We start from the raw sequence: 15111 nt of genomic DNA on the forward strand, positions 1-15111 counted from the left end.
AATCGCCTTCTATTTCCTGCTTTCTCTGGAGTTTTTGTCTATTCACCCATGTCCCTCTGTGAAGCTGCTAGAAAACTCCTTTCTGCTGTCTTCTCCGGTTTGTTCCTGGTAGCTGTTTCTTTGAGAAGTTGTATTTGAAGTTCTTCTCGATTCCGGCACTCATGGTCTCTTTGGGCTCTGATCGTTTCAAGTTCCGCTGTAATTTTCTGGATTGTCTCTTTGTAGAGACTCTCTTTGCTCTCCTTATCATGGAACTTTGTCTTTATCTCCAAGAGACGTTTCTCTGCCTCTTTCCTGCTTTCTCTTTCTGCTTCAAGCTGTCTTTTGAGCTCCTCACATCGCAGCTTTTCTTTTTCTCTTACTTCACTCTCAATGACTGGCATGGCAATTTTTCTATCTCTCTGTTGCTTCAGGTCTTCACGCAAAGCCAAATTGTTCTATTGTTCATCATTAAGAGCCATCTTTAGATGATCTGTAGTTGCCCTCAGCTTCTCCTCCGTTTCGTTATAAAGGCTTTTTTCTACATTTTCTACATACCACTCGAGTCTGTGAATCGTTTCGCATAATTCCTTAATCTGATTCATGTTGGGCTCAGGAGGAGCTTTATTCCTGTGGCAGACTAGCTGGATCAATTAAACAATCTTCTTCTACATCTTCATTTTAGCTTCATTAATGAGTAGCTTGATCTATTGAACAAGTATCTTCTACACCTTCGCAGCACCTTATTTTCTGTTGTGGAGTAGCTTGATCCACTGAACAAACTTCTTCAGCGCTTTCACTGCCATTTTTTTAATAAAGCGAATCATAATTCTTAAATAAGTAATTTCTTGAAGGTTTACTCTTAAGTAGATTCTGTTGTCACAAAAGCGCATAGTGATTTGGCTGATTTCATTTAGCTGATCACGCTGAAGAAAAAGAGCTCAGAAACAATGGGTGGTTTAAATCCCACTTACTACCATTGTGTCCCTGAGCAAGACACTTAACCTGGAGCAAATTAATCACAAGGGGACTGTCCCTGTCACTACTGATTGAAGTCAGTAAATGTAATGTGATTGGCTGGTTTCATTCACACTCCAAAGAACAAGAGCTTAGAAACAATGTGATTAGAAGAAAAGACTTGTCTGCCAGTCAATCACGTTGAAGCAACTCAGAGACCTGTAGTTAAAAAAAAAATAGAATAGAATACCTTTTACTATAGACCTCACTGTCCCACAAGTCAGCATGATGTCTACCCAGCAGCTGAACCATGGCATTCACGTTCATCATCTCCACCGCCATGTACAGTGAGGGAATTTGCTGTGATATATTCATAGTGATACAGTGCATTAGAAAATCATTTCGGTCGACCAACTCTGATATCTTCTCCATAACTTGCAGCATGTCCTTATCATCTGTCATAGGTAAATATCGTGCTCTCTCATGAACTAAGGAGACCAGCCTCATGCTCAGAGCCTCGAGAGGATACTTGTCCAGCAAATACAGGCAATAGTCAAAGTGCCTGAAGAACCATGCCCCTAGCATGGCCTTCGAGGGTGTTTCAGGTAAACGTTTTCGACAATCTTCTAGATTCTTGAAAGATCCTTTTTCAAACAAATAGTTAGTAAAAGTCATGGTCATGACGCAAATACTGGCGTTCTAAAAGTTTGCTGCCTGCTTTTTTATTACGGCTGATGATATAATTTCAGGGATCCTCTTTGTTAACACAGGTGAGAGTGTAGCCTTATATTCTGCTACTAAGATTGCAAAATCAACCATTTATCAGATCATCAAAAACTTCAAGGAGAGATGTTCAAGCGTTATGAAGAATGCTTCAGGGTGCCCAAGAGAGTCCAGCAGGCCTCAAGAGGTGGGTCGACAAACATAGACCCACAAATTCTGACAACTCCGAGCACTGATTATGAAGTGATTATCAGTCAGGATTTGGCTCAAACGTTGATTGACAGCATTTCAGGGCCAATTGCAGAGGTCTTGGAAACTAAACTAAAGAACTATATTTCATTTTGAAGAATTCTGATTTTTTTGTCCCAAATTCTAATTTGGTTCTTTAATATTTATTATGATGCACATGAAAAAACTCATGCCACACTGAGCACCATGACGGTCAGTAGAGTTCCTTTTTAAGTGGAGGGGTGGGAAGTTGTCTGGACGAGCAAAGCATCAGAAAGGGAAGGTAAACTTTCCCCTTATGATGACATAAGGGGAGACATTACAGATCCGACCAACTGAGCTGCTGCTCTCTGAACGGCAAAGCAGAATGACCAATCGGCCTTTCTAGCCACTGCAGGACCATAGACAGGCTGGGGGAACTAGTAATAATGTTAAATAATCTCACAAAGTAAAATTTTGATATTAGAGGACCTTTAAAGAAAAGCTGCGCCAACACTGTTCAGTAAGGTTTCTGTCCAGTATGTGTCCTCTGGTGTCTTTTAAGGTTCGTTGAATTTGCAAATTCGTCCCACATGGCACCGCCTTTTGAGGTCAGTGTTCTCCATGGCATGTGAAAGTGAAGTGATTGTCATTGTGACACACTGCAGCATGAGACGTGTCCTCTGCTTTTAACCATCACCCTCGGTGAGCAGTGGGCAGCCATGACAGGCGCCCGGGGAGCGGTGTGGGGGGACGGTGCTTTGCTCAGTGGGGCCTCTTCCTTAACCGCTAGGCCACCACTGCTCCTGGAAAAATCCGTACCCTGTAGATGGCTACCTTGACTTGTCTTCTTTTTGAAAGAAATATCTACTGACTATAACTAAACTATTACTATAAACTATAACTATATGCCCAAGACTGCTGTTCATAGGAGTGAAACAGGATAGAACAGGACTGCTTTTAATTGTGAGCTTGTAAGATGGGCCAAGTTGAGGGTGATGGTCCGTGGGGGTCGGTCTCCTGTTGTTTGTACTTGTGACCATTTGGTAAATAATAGGTGTGAAGTGCCAGCCATGTTTTTTTAGATCGCCTGCTCTCTTTGTCTGCCCCAGACGGGAGACTCTGAGGCTGTGACGACAGAAACAACAAATTCTGATTGGTCTGTGACAACTTCCTGTGGGTCAAATGTATAATGGATGTTCACGTGTGGTAGCGGGGGGCTTTTTTCTCAGCTTCTCTTCCATCGGAACTGGTCCTTCCAGTTCTCAAGTCTTTTCTCTCTACCCATTTTTCTCCTGGATCAGGTGATGTCTCTGAAGCTTGGTTCAGGCTGTTCTGTCTTTTTCTATCTTTTCCTCCTGTCTTTCATTTTGGTCTTCTCTGTAACATTGGTACCTTTCTTACATACAATATTTACATGTAAATGCAATAGTAATCTACTGGTGTTAATAAATTAGAAACTGTTCATCCTTTTAACCTCTATTGTGCCACGCCTCTTTCTGCCAGGTAACATCAGGTTGAAATGGTTTGATTACAGTGCTTTTGTGTGTAGAGAGAGAGTTTATTACCATTCTCCTCAGTTTTACAGGGCTGTAAATGGAACTGCACCCTCCTATATCAATACAATACTACCTAGCTACACTCCTGCACGCTCTCTCAGATCGGCAAATGAAATGAGACTGAAAAATCCTTCTTCACAGGGTCCCCGATTCCAATCAACTTTGTTCTCCGCTGTTGTCCCTGGCTGGTGGAACAACCTGCCCTCCTCCATTCGAATAGCCGAGACTATCACCACTATTAAGAAGCAGGTGAAAACCCTCTTATTCAAAAAATATTACAGACAAATCTAACACTTACACACGCACATGCACACACACTGCACAAAACAATACAAAAAATATATATATATAAAAACATTTTCTTCATCTAGCACTTAACAATCTCCGAGCATGCTTTTTTCTGACAAGTTAGGCCTTATCAGGGCTCTTAGTTTTGTAAACTCAAAATTCTATAGAAATCAAACCATTGCTGGTGTCTTCCTCTCGTAAGTCGCTTTGGATAAAGGCGTCTGCAAAATAAAGTAAAATAAAGTAAAGTAAAGTATGGCTGTCTTTATATTATCGTGAAGTTAGGATTCGGTAAAGCCACTGCCTAGACTACAGACTCCATGTAATGAAATTCCGGTATGAATCTGGACTGCATCGTATTCTGCACGATTTACATTTACAGCATTTTTTTTCAGACGCCCTTATCCAATCAGTAGGGACAGGGACAGTCCCCCTGGAGACACTCAGGGTGTCTTGCTCAGGGACACAATGGTAAAGTGGGCTTCGAACCTGTGACTTCGCTTGCCGAGTGCGTTTGCATCTTTTTGTTCATGTTGTCATCTCGATCCGAGGACGCGCAGCGGTCTCGAACGGGCGGCGGCGCGGCCAGCCAATCAGAGCGCTGCCCGCACCACCAGCCAATCAGAGCGCTGCCCGCACCGCGCCGCCATCCGGGTCATCTGTGACGCGTTGTCGCATCAGCTGGAAATGGAGAAGGACGACGCGCTGCCGTGAACTCGAGCTGGAGTCCCGGGGACGGCGACTTCTCCATGAAACGACAACGGTGAGCTTCTCCCGGCGCCAGCTGGCGTCAACAATTCGGTTCCGGGGTTTTGGACGAAGGCCAATTGTTAATAATCGATCGGGCAGCCGGAATTTTAGCGCACGCCCCTGTAACATGATCTGAAGTTAGCCTGTCTGCTAACTAGCTCGCAAACTAGTCGAGAGCCTCGGAAAAGCAGCTACCTCCGACCACTGGTTAACGGCTGAAACATGAGGCTACTTTCGGGCCCAAGTATGTTATCTTATAAACCAGCAGCTTGGTCGTCGTTATATAATGCGATGTTGTAAGTCTCAGCTGCTACCTAAAAGCTCTTTATTTTTTGTGGGTATTGAAAGTGTGCTGGACCGTGCTAATCCGGATTCAACCGCGAGTAGTGCTGTGTAAACGAGCTGGGCCGCTAGTTTGAAATATGATAAAAAGTTTGATTTACTCCACCCATTAGGTTTTCTGTGGCAATTCTTGAAGCCGAAGCCCCGCACCTGTAAGGATGGCCAGTGCTGCTCCTCAAGCATCCGGCTCCTCTCCCTCAGACTCCAGCTCGGCCTCCAGCAGCCAGACAGCTGGTGAAAGCAGCAGCCAAGACAGCACTTTCGAGTGCAACATTTGCCTGGACACGTCAAAAGATGCCGTGATCAGCCTCTGCGGCCACCTCTTTTGGTAGGAAGATCACCAGATCTCTCCTTTTTGGTTAGTGGCATACCTCAAGTTTACTGATTTTATTATATTCTTATATTCTGTTTATGTGACCAAATACGACTACTTTCGATGGTCCAGCTGGCCGTGCTTGCATCAGGTAAAACCGCTTTTTACTGCTATTTATTCAGATTATGTTTATGCTGTGTTCTTTACCCATCTTTTTTGTTTTGCATTTGTAGTGGCTGGAAACCAGGCCAAACAGACAGGTGTGTCCAGTGTGCAAGGCGGGAATTAGCCGAGACAAAGTCATCCCTTTATATGGAAGAGGCAGCACAGGCCAGCAGGACCCAAGGTTTGCTATATGTTCTATATCTCACAGTGATTTCATAAATTTTATTTTTATCAAATGCCCCTGAGCATTCGAGTGTCACAATAAAATGTCATTGTTATACTGGTGCATTGCATTCCTAATATTAAGTCATTCCATTATTTAATTAAGAGAAAGAACTCCTCCCCGACCACAAGGACAGCGGCCTGAACCTGAAAACCGGGGGGTAAGTAGGGCCGTTAATTTGGAGTAATTGCACGCAATCAATGGCGAATGACAGCGCAACGCTGGCGGTCATATTGCATGAGGCACATGCAATTTTACATTATGTGATGAAACTATTACACCGCTCGACGCCGTTGCTGTAGTGCAAACCGACCTCGTAATCCATTAACCAAAGTACTTCTCCCATTGAGACTTATTAAGTGCCCTCTGAAGGGCAAACAGGAACAGGCTCTGTATGGCCCAAAGGGAATAACTACACTTTGCTTTAGCAATTGCATCATGTTATCTTTTTAGATCTTAAATATATTGAATTTAACTTTTTTTAAGTAATTTTTTTATCTGTAGTTTCCAACTAAAACTCTCAAATGTTAATATGGAAGTGTATTTAATTTCAAATGTGTTTTTTTTTTTTTTTTTTTTCTTTAACCAGTTTTTCTTGTTTTAAGATGAGGCAGTCATTGACCTTTAACAAGTTTCATGATCTGTTGTCTTGTTTTTTCAGGGCTTTCAAGGCTTTGGGTTTGGTGATGGAGGCTTCCAAATGTCCTTTGGAATAGGAGCCTTTCCTTTTGGAATATTTGCCACAGCATTTAACATAAATGATGGGCGGCCTCCTCCAGGTATTATTTTGCACATTTAGCTGCATCTTCATTCTGAAGCCCGTTGTATTGGGGAAACAGACTCATAATCAGAAAGTTGCGGGTTCAAATCCCATCTCGCCAAGGTGCCACTGAGCACCGTCCCGACACACTGCTCCCCGGGCGCCTGTCATGGATTCAATCACTTCACTTTTTCGTATTTAAATTCTACTGGAGTTTAGATGTTTGTAAGGAGCTAGAGGATGCGGTGTTGAGGGTCATTTAAGTACAATTTTTTTGAAAGTTAAGATATATTATTTAAATGTATGTGGAATAGAATCACAGAATCCTCGCACACTTTTTCAAATTTATTTGATTTGCACACCTTCACCCTACCGGTTACACATATTTTATGTTTTATGTTAGCCAAATATTACACTTTTTTTTTTTTTTTTTTTTTTTTGTCTTTATGTTTGCAATATTTGCATATTGGTTCATTGTATATTTGCAATAGTGTGGTCTGTACAGTCGCTAAAGCATTTCACTGCATATCATACCGTGTATGACTGTGTATGTGACTATTCCAAATTCAAATTAGATTTATCACTGCAGGTAACATGAATCTATTAATAGATTTTTATTTTATTCCCAATTATTTTCAGCTCCACCAGGAACACCCCAGCACATGGATGAACAGTTCCTGTCTCGCCTCTTCCTGTTCGCAGCGCTGGTCATCATGTTTTGGCTGCTTATCGCTTAGATGCTGCACCGTCGCATCCCTGCGTTCAGAGCCGCCGCCTTGTCTGGGCACCATGGTGTCAGGATAAAGTTCCACCGTGGACGTTCCTTTCCTGTTATTGAACGCCGGTCACTTTATTGGCAACTTTTCCACCTTTCCTGGCTTGTCTGATTTCTCTATCGCAGGATATATTCCATGATTAACCATGGTTTGACGAGCCTGTAATTATTGTATGTACCGATGCTGTGTTCAGTTGTAATTATTTTAATTTTATCTGTGATGTAGCTATGGTCACATCGAGAGCGACTTTGTTTTTAAATTGCTTCGTTCAACCCTTTTACTGCCTGATTTTGCATTTGGTTATTAAATGCGAATGGGGGATTTTCTTTTTGTCTGTACTTTGAGTTGTAATGTTGACTCATCCTTGTGCAACATTAAAACATTACTAAAATCACAATCCCAATGTTCATGTTTAGTGTTAAGAAGTGATTCTTTTTCTTGTTTTGAACCTGATTGGCCTATAACATTTTCATACAGTGTTACTATTGAGAAGTAAGTTCTATTGTACTTAAAAGGATTATGGGTAATGTATATTAGAATGTTTGCGAGAAGACATTAACATTCATTTCTCAGACAACATCGCCTCACAATGTGACATGGCTTGCAAGAACTGTCCAAACATTTAAAGAAATTACTTAAAAGTATATAAATTTCTACTTTCTCAGTGCCCGGCTGAAACATAAAACCCTTACAAAGGAGCCATGTATTCTGTAAAATATTTATTTCCTGTTATAAGAAAGAAGAAAAGGGGACCAAATCAAAAATGAATCCTGGCCAGCTTAAGGCAAAAACGAAAACGTTCACAAAGGCGAACTTATTTTTTAGTCACTAAATTCTGCGTCATAAAGGATCTGCTGGATTTTGATTTTGGTGGCGCCCCTTTTTTGAGGCGGCAGTCTTTTCAGGGCGGGGACAAAGCTGAGGAGAAACAGCTCGTCCTCATCCTGAGGCCTGTCACGGACGTCCTGTTGCTCCACTGTCTGCTCCATTTCCCTGGCCTCCCGCTTCAGCTTTCGCGGGACATCTGGACAGGTGGCGCAAGGAATGCGGCTCTGCTCTGCGTGGATTTGTACCAGGGAGGGTGCAGGAGACACCTGGATGACCTTTAAGCCCAAGGGCATCTTTCTCTCTGTGGCAAACTGGGGCATTGGGGGCACCTGCTGCACTGGGGCCAGCGGAGGTGCTGAGCTGAGCAGCGGGCCTGCACCCGTCGAGGACGGAGAGGCCTTGACGTTCGTGTTGATGGGCTCCTTGATCCCCTCATCAGACCCGCAGTCGTCCCGATTAGACAGGTCTTCTGCGGTCTCCCATTCGTCCAGTTGCGAGCCCTGCCTTTCTTTGATGTACGGGTCCAGGAACGACAGGGAGTCCCGCAGGTCCCAGAAACCCGCCTTCTTCTTTTTAGTCCTCTCCAGGCGTCTGTCCCGTGCATACCGGTCCCTGATGCTCTTCCATTTGGTTTTACATTCATCTGCTACATGAAAAATTCATAGGTGTGGTTAAACCTGAACGGGTGGCATGATGAGCATACTTTTCCTTAGGTCTAGTAGCCCAATCTACCACTTTTTAAAATGATATTTACTACTTACACAAGCCGGGACTTCTTGTCTAATCTGTTATAATAATGAATAAGCTTCTGTCTGTTTTTCGTGCAACGTTTCAGTGAACGCGACAGTTCACAGCAAAACTCGTCAGGAAACTGACCCGAGCGTCCGATCTCCGCGCCGACCCGTTCCCAGGCGTCCGCTCTCTTGTCGCGGTCGCGGTACACCGGCAGCGTCACGTCGTACAGCTCCGGGTAGTTGCGTACGGTGCCGATCAAGCCTTCCAGCAGCGCCTTAAACATCCTCCAGGGAGCCCCGGGTCGGCCGACCGGCTGCGGTGCTGCCGCGTCAGATACGTTTTAGCGCCAAACGCGACGCGGGGACGCGCGACATGCCGCACTCCGCCCCAAAACACGCTTCTTGAGGACTTTTATTGGCGCAGCGTTGCGCAGCGTCGACGTCGGAGTGAACTGGATCAGCCGCACAGTTTGAAGTGGTCGTCGCGGAAGCGTTTAAAAGAAACGAGGCGCTTTGTGCACGCATGCGCAGTGCGCGGAACTCGACACATGGACGCGAGTCTGGACGTGTTTTACGCACGACGTCATCTGCGTGTCCTGCAAACGCAACAACAAACAACATCGGCTGCGAAGTTAGGTTTACAGTCTTATTTCATCCGACAGTTTTACAGTAGAAATATATTTAGAATGATATTTAGAATGTTAGAGTATTAAAATACAATATTAAATCCAAATAATATTTTCTGGTATTCTCTTGTATTGCTATATGTATTCACACTGAACGTCAGTCTTCCCTCAAAATCCTCACAGACCGCTACAAAAGCAGAAAAGCATTCTGACCGGCTACATCACTGGCAGGTAGGGCAGTTCCTCCCTCTGTGGTTATGGGTTACTATGCTGTAGATTCTTCTGGGCCTCAACCTAGACACTTCTGTGTAAAATCTGTCTAAAACTGCTCTCGCCTGTGCCATTTGTTTGACGTGTTGCCCTCAGGATTGGGCTACAGGTGCATGATAACGTGTAAGATGAGGGGCAAGACAAACAGAATCAAGTATAGTTTTAGTTCTCCAAAAGCCATTCTGAACGCTCATATAAACTGACTTCATAGACTAACACACTATGAATTCCTTCCATTCTAAAAACACTGCACATTCGCTGTATACTGTGCAATATTATTATTCTCGTTGTCCAATATCTGCTATTCACTACATATGACCACCATTACTGTGCAATATTTAAGTAACATGTACATAAGACCAAACCACTGAAATACAGTTTTACAAAGCAAACACCAGAGCATTTCAATATATTTTGTGATTTTTTTTAATGAATGTATCACCTATGGTGACATACATTTCATCCCTGATCCTGCATGTATTGTACTTTGAATTGTACATGTTTGCAACATTGTTCATTCATTGTTATTCCACAGCTCATGTGTCATCCACCCATTTTGGTGCCTCTATGGAAGAGAAGACAGACATAGAAATGCTTCAGTGACTCCATATTTCACAAAGCCATTGTCAACTCCAACCCACTTTATATCCAGGAGGAAGTGGCCGCCATGTCCAGTCCCAGGGAAGAAGCATTAATACTACTTATCCATTGTCTCTTCATCGTCTCCCATGCCGCTGTCTGTTCTGTTCATGTCCAAGAGAGTCTCCTCAATGCTGATTGCAGTACAGCTTTCGTCTTCTGCCTCATAAACCGGATTGGAGAATGCAGAGAGTGGGAGGTTGATGATGTGCATCTCTTGCTCGTATGCCCTTCGTTCTCGCTGCAGCTTCAGTTTGCAGCCCCTGCAGGAAAACAGTGAAGTAGCTGAGTAACTGAAAGAGTTCAGCAAATTAATGGTAAATATAACAAACTACTGGCTGCATTTTTGGCACACCCTCTGATTTTTAGAGAAACAAGCAATGTGCTGGTTTCTTCAACATTATTGTCCCCAGTAGGGCCATTTTGTAGTGAGAACAGGTAATATATGTCAGTGCGCTAAACACACACCTGATCTTTCTTAAGGCTAAATAATGTGCATCTACAGACAATAAGATGCTGAAAACCATAGTTACATTTGTTTGAGGTATGTTTCTTGAAATACATTTCAGAAAAAGCAGTGTGTTGTTCTATAAATAAACCATCATTCCATCCGAATAAAAATCTTTTTTTACCAGAAATAAAAGCAGTATGTAGACTCAACCATTATACTGAACAATGGCTGTGTTATCTCAAGTCTTTCCTTCAATTCTACTTACTTGTGATATAGGTAGCCCAGAGATATTCCTGATCCAAGCAGAATGATGGTGATCATCAAGACAAGCCCAAGAACATGTCCTGGACATGAAATATTTATTTTTCAAGTAAATATGAGTTGCATGAGATATTTCTAAAATATAATGTACATTGAAATAAGGATCAAACAGTATAAAACAACAAAAATAAAATCAGCCCAGTTCTCAAATTTACCCAGAAGGCCAAGGTTTCTTTCCCCTCGAGGCCCTGTGCCGCCTCCCCATCTGATGTCTAGTTCGGGTTTCACTGCAGTGCTCTCTTTCTGCGCAGGAGGGGCGTCCATCTGCTCTGTTCGGCCATCACCAGAAGAAAGTGATGGGAAGAGCTCCGTCCCTGCCACTGGGGAAGAATGTGCACCTGACGCTCAGTGACAGTTTCTATGTAACTATGGAGCAGAAAGATGAGGAAATATAATAATAAAAAATTTCAGATCTGCAATGTTTACTGTATTGATTCTATGAATATTATCCATTGCCTGGACAAGCAGCTGAATTAATGTTTATTTATGAGTCCATTAAATTGCACTCTTAGATGTGGCAAAGACAGTGAAGAAAAAAAACACTAAAATCACTAAATGCATCATACGTACCCAAAGGGTCTTTATGGTATTCTGACACATTGTAGGCTATGGTTGAATTTTGCCATTTCTCCCCAACTTAAAAAATGTGAGGGAAAAAAAAGTCAACAAAATTATTCTGATATCAGATGAAACAAATACCGATCCAGTCCAAAAGAATTTATTTTAGTGATGTTGCTTCTGGCATTTAATTAAATTGCTCTTCATTTTTAAATACATGCAAGTAGGCTGACTTCTTATGAAAATAAGTAAATGCAGATCAACCAGAGACCATGCAGATGAAGTGATCACAACTTACCAATAAATAAATGACAATACCATGTTTCTTCAGCAAAGTATTACAGTGAGAAATGTCTTACCGGAGAAAGACCAGAAGCTGACCAAGAATGTGATAAGCAGGAAAAAGGGTTCATGGAAGATCATGACAGTAATGAGTCGCTTATAAAAAGGAAATGTAACATGGTGAGAGCGCTCCTCTGTGCTCAGTCTGCAGTGCCTGTGGTAAGCAGTAACTGGAGAATATTGTCCCGCATGGGCTCAAGGTCCTATTTATTTATATATTTTTGTTGGCTTATTTATTTATTTTTTATATTTCTTTTCTATTTCACAGCATTCTTAACCAGAATGACATGACACTACAAACATAATGCATTTTAACCTTAATTGCTTCCCTGTCACAGTAGTGTTTAATTTATGTCTTACGCTGTCTTTTCTTTAATAAGCATTTATGTTTAATCATGAATTCATGAACCAGTTAATGAATATTCATTATGTGTTAATACCTTTTCTAACAGTTTTGAGTGAACATTAATGCATTGAGAGAAAAAAAACATAACTCTATGTCTCAAATGGCCCTGCTTTACCCAGGCATACACTAAGATGATAATACTAAGTCCCTGTAATGAATTTAATGCCACTCTAGCCTTGTGAACATGATAAGGATTCCCATTGAAAAATCACAAAGAACTGCGATAGCTATCTCACCTGCCCTAAAACTATGCTTCAGCAATCTTTCGGCCATTAAACTGGGTGAAAAGGATGAGGTGGTGTTTATTGTTATCTGTTTTTAGACTCCTTATCTGTGAGGATTAAGACAGATTTTGAAAATCCATTAATTCCTGGACGGAAGCGAGCACAATCCCTCATATGAAATCAGGGGATTTGTCAGGAAATATACAACACGTAGACCTAATAGCTTTGCCTGGGTGGTGTGCAGGGGTCTGAGGACTGGCACTGAGTGACTGCATTCTGGAGATAAGGCGTGCTCATGGTTTGCGCAGGAGGGTTGTGTCACAGCAGCTATACCACAGTGATGTATACCTTAATAACTTATGATAATAACAGATTATAGGTTTTCATTATCGCAGCATTTTAGTGGTCGTCCCAGCCTAATGGGATATTCTGTCTCTTAATTCACTGTTGGAGGATAATGAATAATATATGTCATATATATAGCATGAACACATTTGCTTTGATGAATAAATATGGAATAAATGTATGGACAAAACAAAAATGTAACAGAACAAATAAACATATTTAAAATGATCTGAAATGCCCTAGAATATATAAAGCATTTCCCCAGTATTATAATACAGAAAATAAGAGAAAATTGAGTTATATAGACATGCACATCTAGAAACCAATGCTGTGCAGCTGTGATGTTTAGTATGAGTGTGTGTGTGTGTGTGTGTGTGTGTGTGTGTGAGTGGGGGGTTCCAGTCTATGATCATACCACAGCTGGCGAATAGACATACAAAAGCCTTATCCTAACCCTAAGGACCTGTACCTCAAAACCATCTCCAAATCCAGGCCTAATCTAATACCAGGCAATCTATCCCTTTTTCTAAAACCACAACAATAAGGATTTCAGCGGCTCTATTCCCCTAATTTAATACAGTGAAATCTGATTTCTTTTTTGGGAAAGGTAAGATTAGTCGAATCGCTCATTCACACTAACACCTTCACAAACTGGCCAGATTAGCCCGGATTTTAGCTTCCACCACTTTATATTTCTCTGTTGTAAAGTATACGGGGATTACGATTTGTCCTTTTTAAAATGGAGTGAGAAAAAGCAGTGGGTTTAACACAGAACGGGCAGGAAGCGGAGAAGGAAGGAACCTAAAAGCTTGACAGCCACCAGGACCATAAAAATCTGTATGACACCGGGACCAAACATGGATGAGGCTGTGCACACAGACAGGAGGAAGCTGACATTTACCATTGAGAGCATTTTGAGCCGAGGCCCTGAGAGCGGCGACAAGACCGGGGCCTCCAGCGCTCCACGGCTGGAGGAATCCAAAGCAGACGGAGCGAACCATGCAAGCGGCAAAACCGAGTCTCTGCAGCCCACCTGCGCCTGCTACTGCTACTGCTCTCAGTGTGGAGAGATGCTGCACACGGACTACATCCCAGCCGCACGTAAGCAACAGACTTATATCTCAAATACCACCTTAACCTCCTTTACAGCCTTTTTACGTTTTTTCATCAATGTCTTATCTATATTAGCTTCTATTTAGTTGGGCCTGCACTGTAACTGAAAAAGTATGGTCATGCGAAGGAATGTGTGCAATATAGAATCACATGGCGCATGACCTTATGTAGCCTCCATTGCAGCATGCCAGTTTTCGTGGGCCAAGCAGCTGTATGCTGGTGCACAGTCGACGGGTGACGGTCCAGGTCCAGGGCAGGAGCAGCTCGGCCAGATTCAGAGGCGCGTCCGGCGCCACCGCACCATTTTCACAGAGGAGCAGCTTGATGCCCTTGAGGAGCTGTTTCTGCAGAACCAGTATCCAGACATCAACACACGCGAACAGCTGGCACAGCGTACACACCTGCGAGAGGAGAGGGTAGAGGTGATACTTTTTTGCTTTGTAGAAAATGACAGATTGCCCGTGTCATTCTTCACATGACAAACTATACCACAAATACGGTTTTATTATTATAATACAAAGTTGAAATAGAAATAGTATAGAAAATGTTAAAGAAAATATTGAATTATACAATATGCTGGATATATCTTACATGGGCCTTTTTTACAGTCACAAAAATATAATTTTTCCTTAATACGACAAAACTGCTTTGTCTTTCTCTTTATTCAGGTATGGTTTAAGAACCGAAGAGCAAAATGGAGACGGCAAAGGAGGATTACATTTGGTCTTCAAGATCCCAAACACTGGAAATCTGTTCACCAAAGTGAATAAAGTATCTGGACATGGAGAATTTGAACAGGATATGTGGATGCTCTTTTTTTCAGAAACTGAAAGCTTATTTCTTTATGTGAATACATTTTCTGTTATGTTCTGCTGTTTAATTGTTTGGTATATGTTTCTTGTCACTATTAAAGTCTAAAATGAAGTGTTCGTAGACAGCTTTGAAGTGTACTAATATAAACATGTTGCATATATAATGAGGCATTAAGCATAAAACGAAAATGCATTAATATTGTGCAACATGAATACCATCCCGTTTCTTTAAAAGGTGAGTTATGGATAATACAGTGAAATGCTGTAAAATGTACTTTTATTTCTTGATTTCGAGTTGTGTAATGGTGCCTTCTGCCTTCCTTTCCAGAAACGCAGACTTCTCCTACAGAAAAACGGTTGTTATTGATAGCCACCTGACGTAAAATGAGAGCCACCTGAC

The 15111-nt window shown here is 42.1% G+C and overlaps 3 protein-coding genes and 1 long non-coding RNA gene across 7 annotated transcripts; 2 read left to right on the forward strand and 2 right to left on the reverse strand.

Moving 5' to 3' along the window:
• Positions 1-4343: 4343 nt before the first annotated feature.
• rnf185 (ring finger protein 185) lies at positions 4344-7439 on the forward strand. The gene is made up of 7 exons (XM_028973892.1): positions 4344-4476; positions 4919-5133; positions 5251-5269; positions 5352-5464; positions 5612-5666; positions 6168-6285; positions 6906-7439. Exons 2-7 carry the CDS (start codon positions 4964-4966, stop codon positions 7001-7003), a joined length of 573 nt encoding a protein of 190 aa, XP_028829725.1. The 5' UTR covers positions 4344-4476; positions 4919-4963; the 3' UTR covers positions 7004-7439.
• Positions 7440-7746: 307 nt separating this feature from the next.
• On the reverse strand, positions 7747-9121 carry LOC114787122 (uncharacterized). The gene is made up of 2 exons (XM_028974909.1): positions 8747-9121; positions 7747-8516 (listed from the first exon to the last, which is right to left on the reverse strand). Exons 1-2 carry the CDS (start codon positions 8886-8888, stop codon positions 7864-7866), a joined length of 795 nt encoding a protein of 264 aa, XP_028830742.1. The 5' UTR covers positions 8889-9121; the 3' UTR covers positions 7747-7863.
• LOC114787124 (uncharacterized) lies at positions 8756-11327 on the forward strand. Of its 3 annotated transcripts, XR_003749305.1 has the most exons (4): positions 8756-9461; positions 10036-10456; positions 10867-10960; positions 11163-11327. It is a non-coding gene; the product is annotated as an uncharacterized LOC114787124 (long non-coding RNA). The 3 variants fall into 3 exon arrangements; XR_003749303.1 differs by having other exon boundaries at positions 10867-11327; XR_003749304.1 differs by lacking the exon at positions 10867-10960.
• LOC114787123 (phosphoinositide-3-kinase-interacting protein 1-like) lies at positions 9911-15082 on the reverse strand. 2 transcript variants are annotated; one of them, XM_028974910.1, is made up of 6 exons: positions 14987-15082; positions 11829-14300; positions 11482-11547; positions 11067-11231; positions 10856-10934; positions 9911-10402 (listed from the first exon to the last, which is right to left on the reverse strand). In XM_028974910.1, the coding sequence occupies exons 2-6, from the start codon at positions 11890-11892 to the stop codon at positions 10198-10200; spliced, it is 579 nt and encodes a 192-aa protein (XP_028830743.1). In that variant the 5' UTR covers positions 11893-14300; positions 14987-15082; the 3' UTR covers positions 9911-10197. The 2 variants fall into 2 exon arrangements, 1 of the variants encoding a protein (XP_028830743.1); XR_003749302.1 differs by having other exon boundaries at positions 11067-11277; positions 11482-14300.
• Between the last annotated feature and the right edge of the window lie 29 nt (positions 15083-15111).

Source organism: Denticeps clupeoides, chromosome 3, assembly GCF_900700375.1.
Source record: "Denticeps clupeoides chromosome 3, fDenClu1.1, whole genome shotgun sequence".
NCBI classification, from domain to species: domain Eukaryota; kingdom Metazoa; phylum Chordata; class Actinopteri; order Clupeiformes; family Denticipitidae; genus Denticeps; species Denticeps clupeoides.

Coding starts and splice junctions, on each gene's coding strand:
- LOC114787122 (XM_028974909.1), bottom strand. CDS start 8,888: ATGTTTAAGGCGCTGCTGGAAGGCTTGATCGGCACCGTACGCAACTAC. Junction 8,517..8,746: donor CGCGGAGATCGGACGCTCGG/GTCAGTTTCCTG, acceptor TTTTTCATGTAG/CAGATGAATGTAAAACCAAA.
- rnf185 (XM_028973892.1), top strand. CDS start 4,964: ATGGCCAGTGCTGCTCCTCAAGCATCCGGCTCCTCTCCCTCAGACTCC. Junction 5,667..6,167: donor CTGAACCTGAAAACCGGGGG/GTAAGTAGGGCC, acceptor TTGTTTTTTCAG/GGCTTTCAAGGCTTTGGGTT. Junction 6,286..6,905: donor TGATGGGCGGCCTCCTCCAG/GTATTATTTTGC, acceptor AATTATTTTCAG/CTCCACCAGGAACACCCCAG.
- LOC114787123 (XM_028974910.1), bottom strand. CDS start 11,892: ATGATCTTCCATGAACCCTTTTTCCTGCTTATCACATTCTTGGTCAGC. Junction 10,935..11,066: donor AAGAAACCTTGGCCTTCTGG/GTAAATTTGAGA, acceptor TTTCATGTCCAG/GACATGTTCTTGGGCTTGTC. Junction 10,403..10,855: donor CTGGGCTACCTATATCACAA/GTAAGTAGAATT, acceptor GTTTTCCTGCAG/GGGCTGCAAACTGAAGCTGC.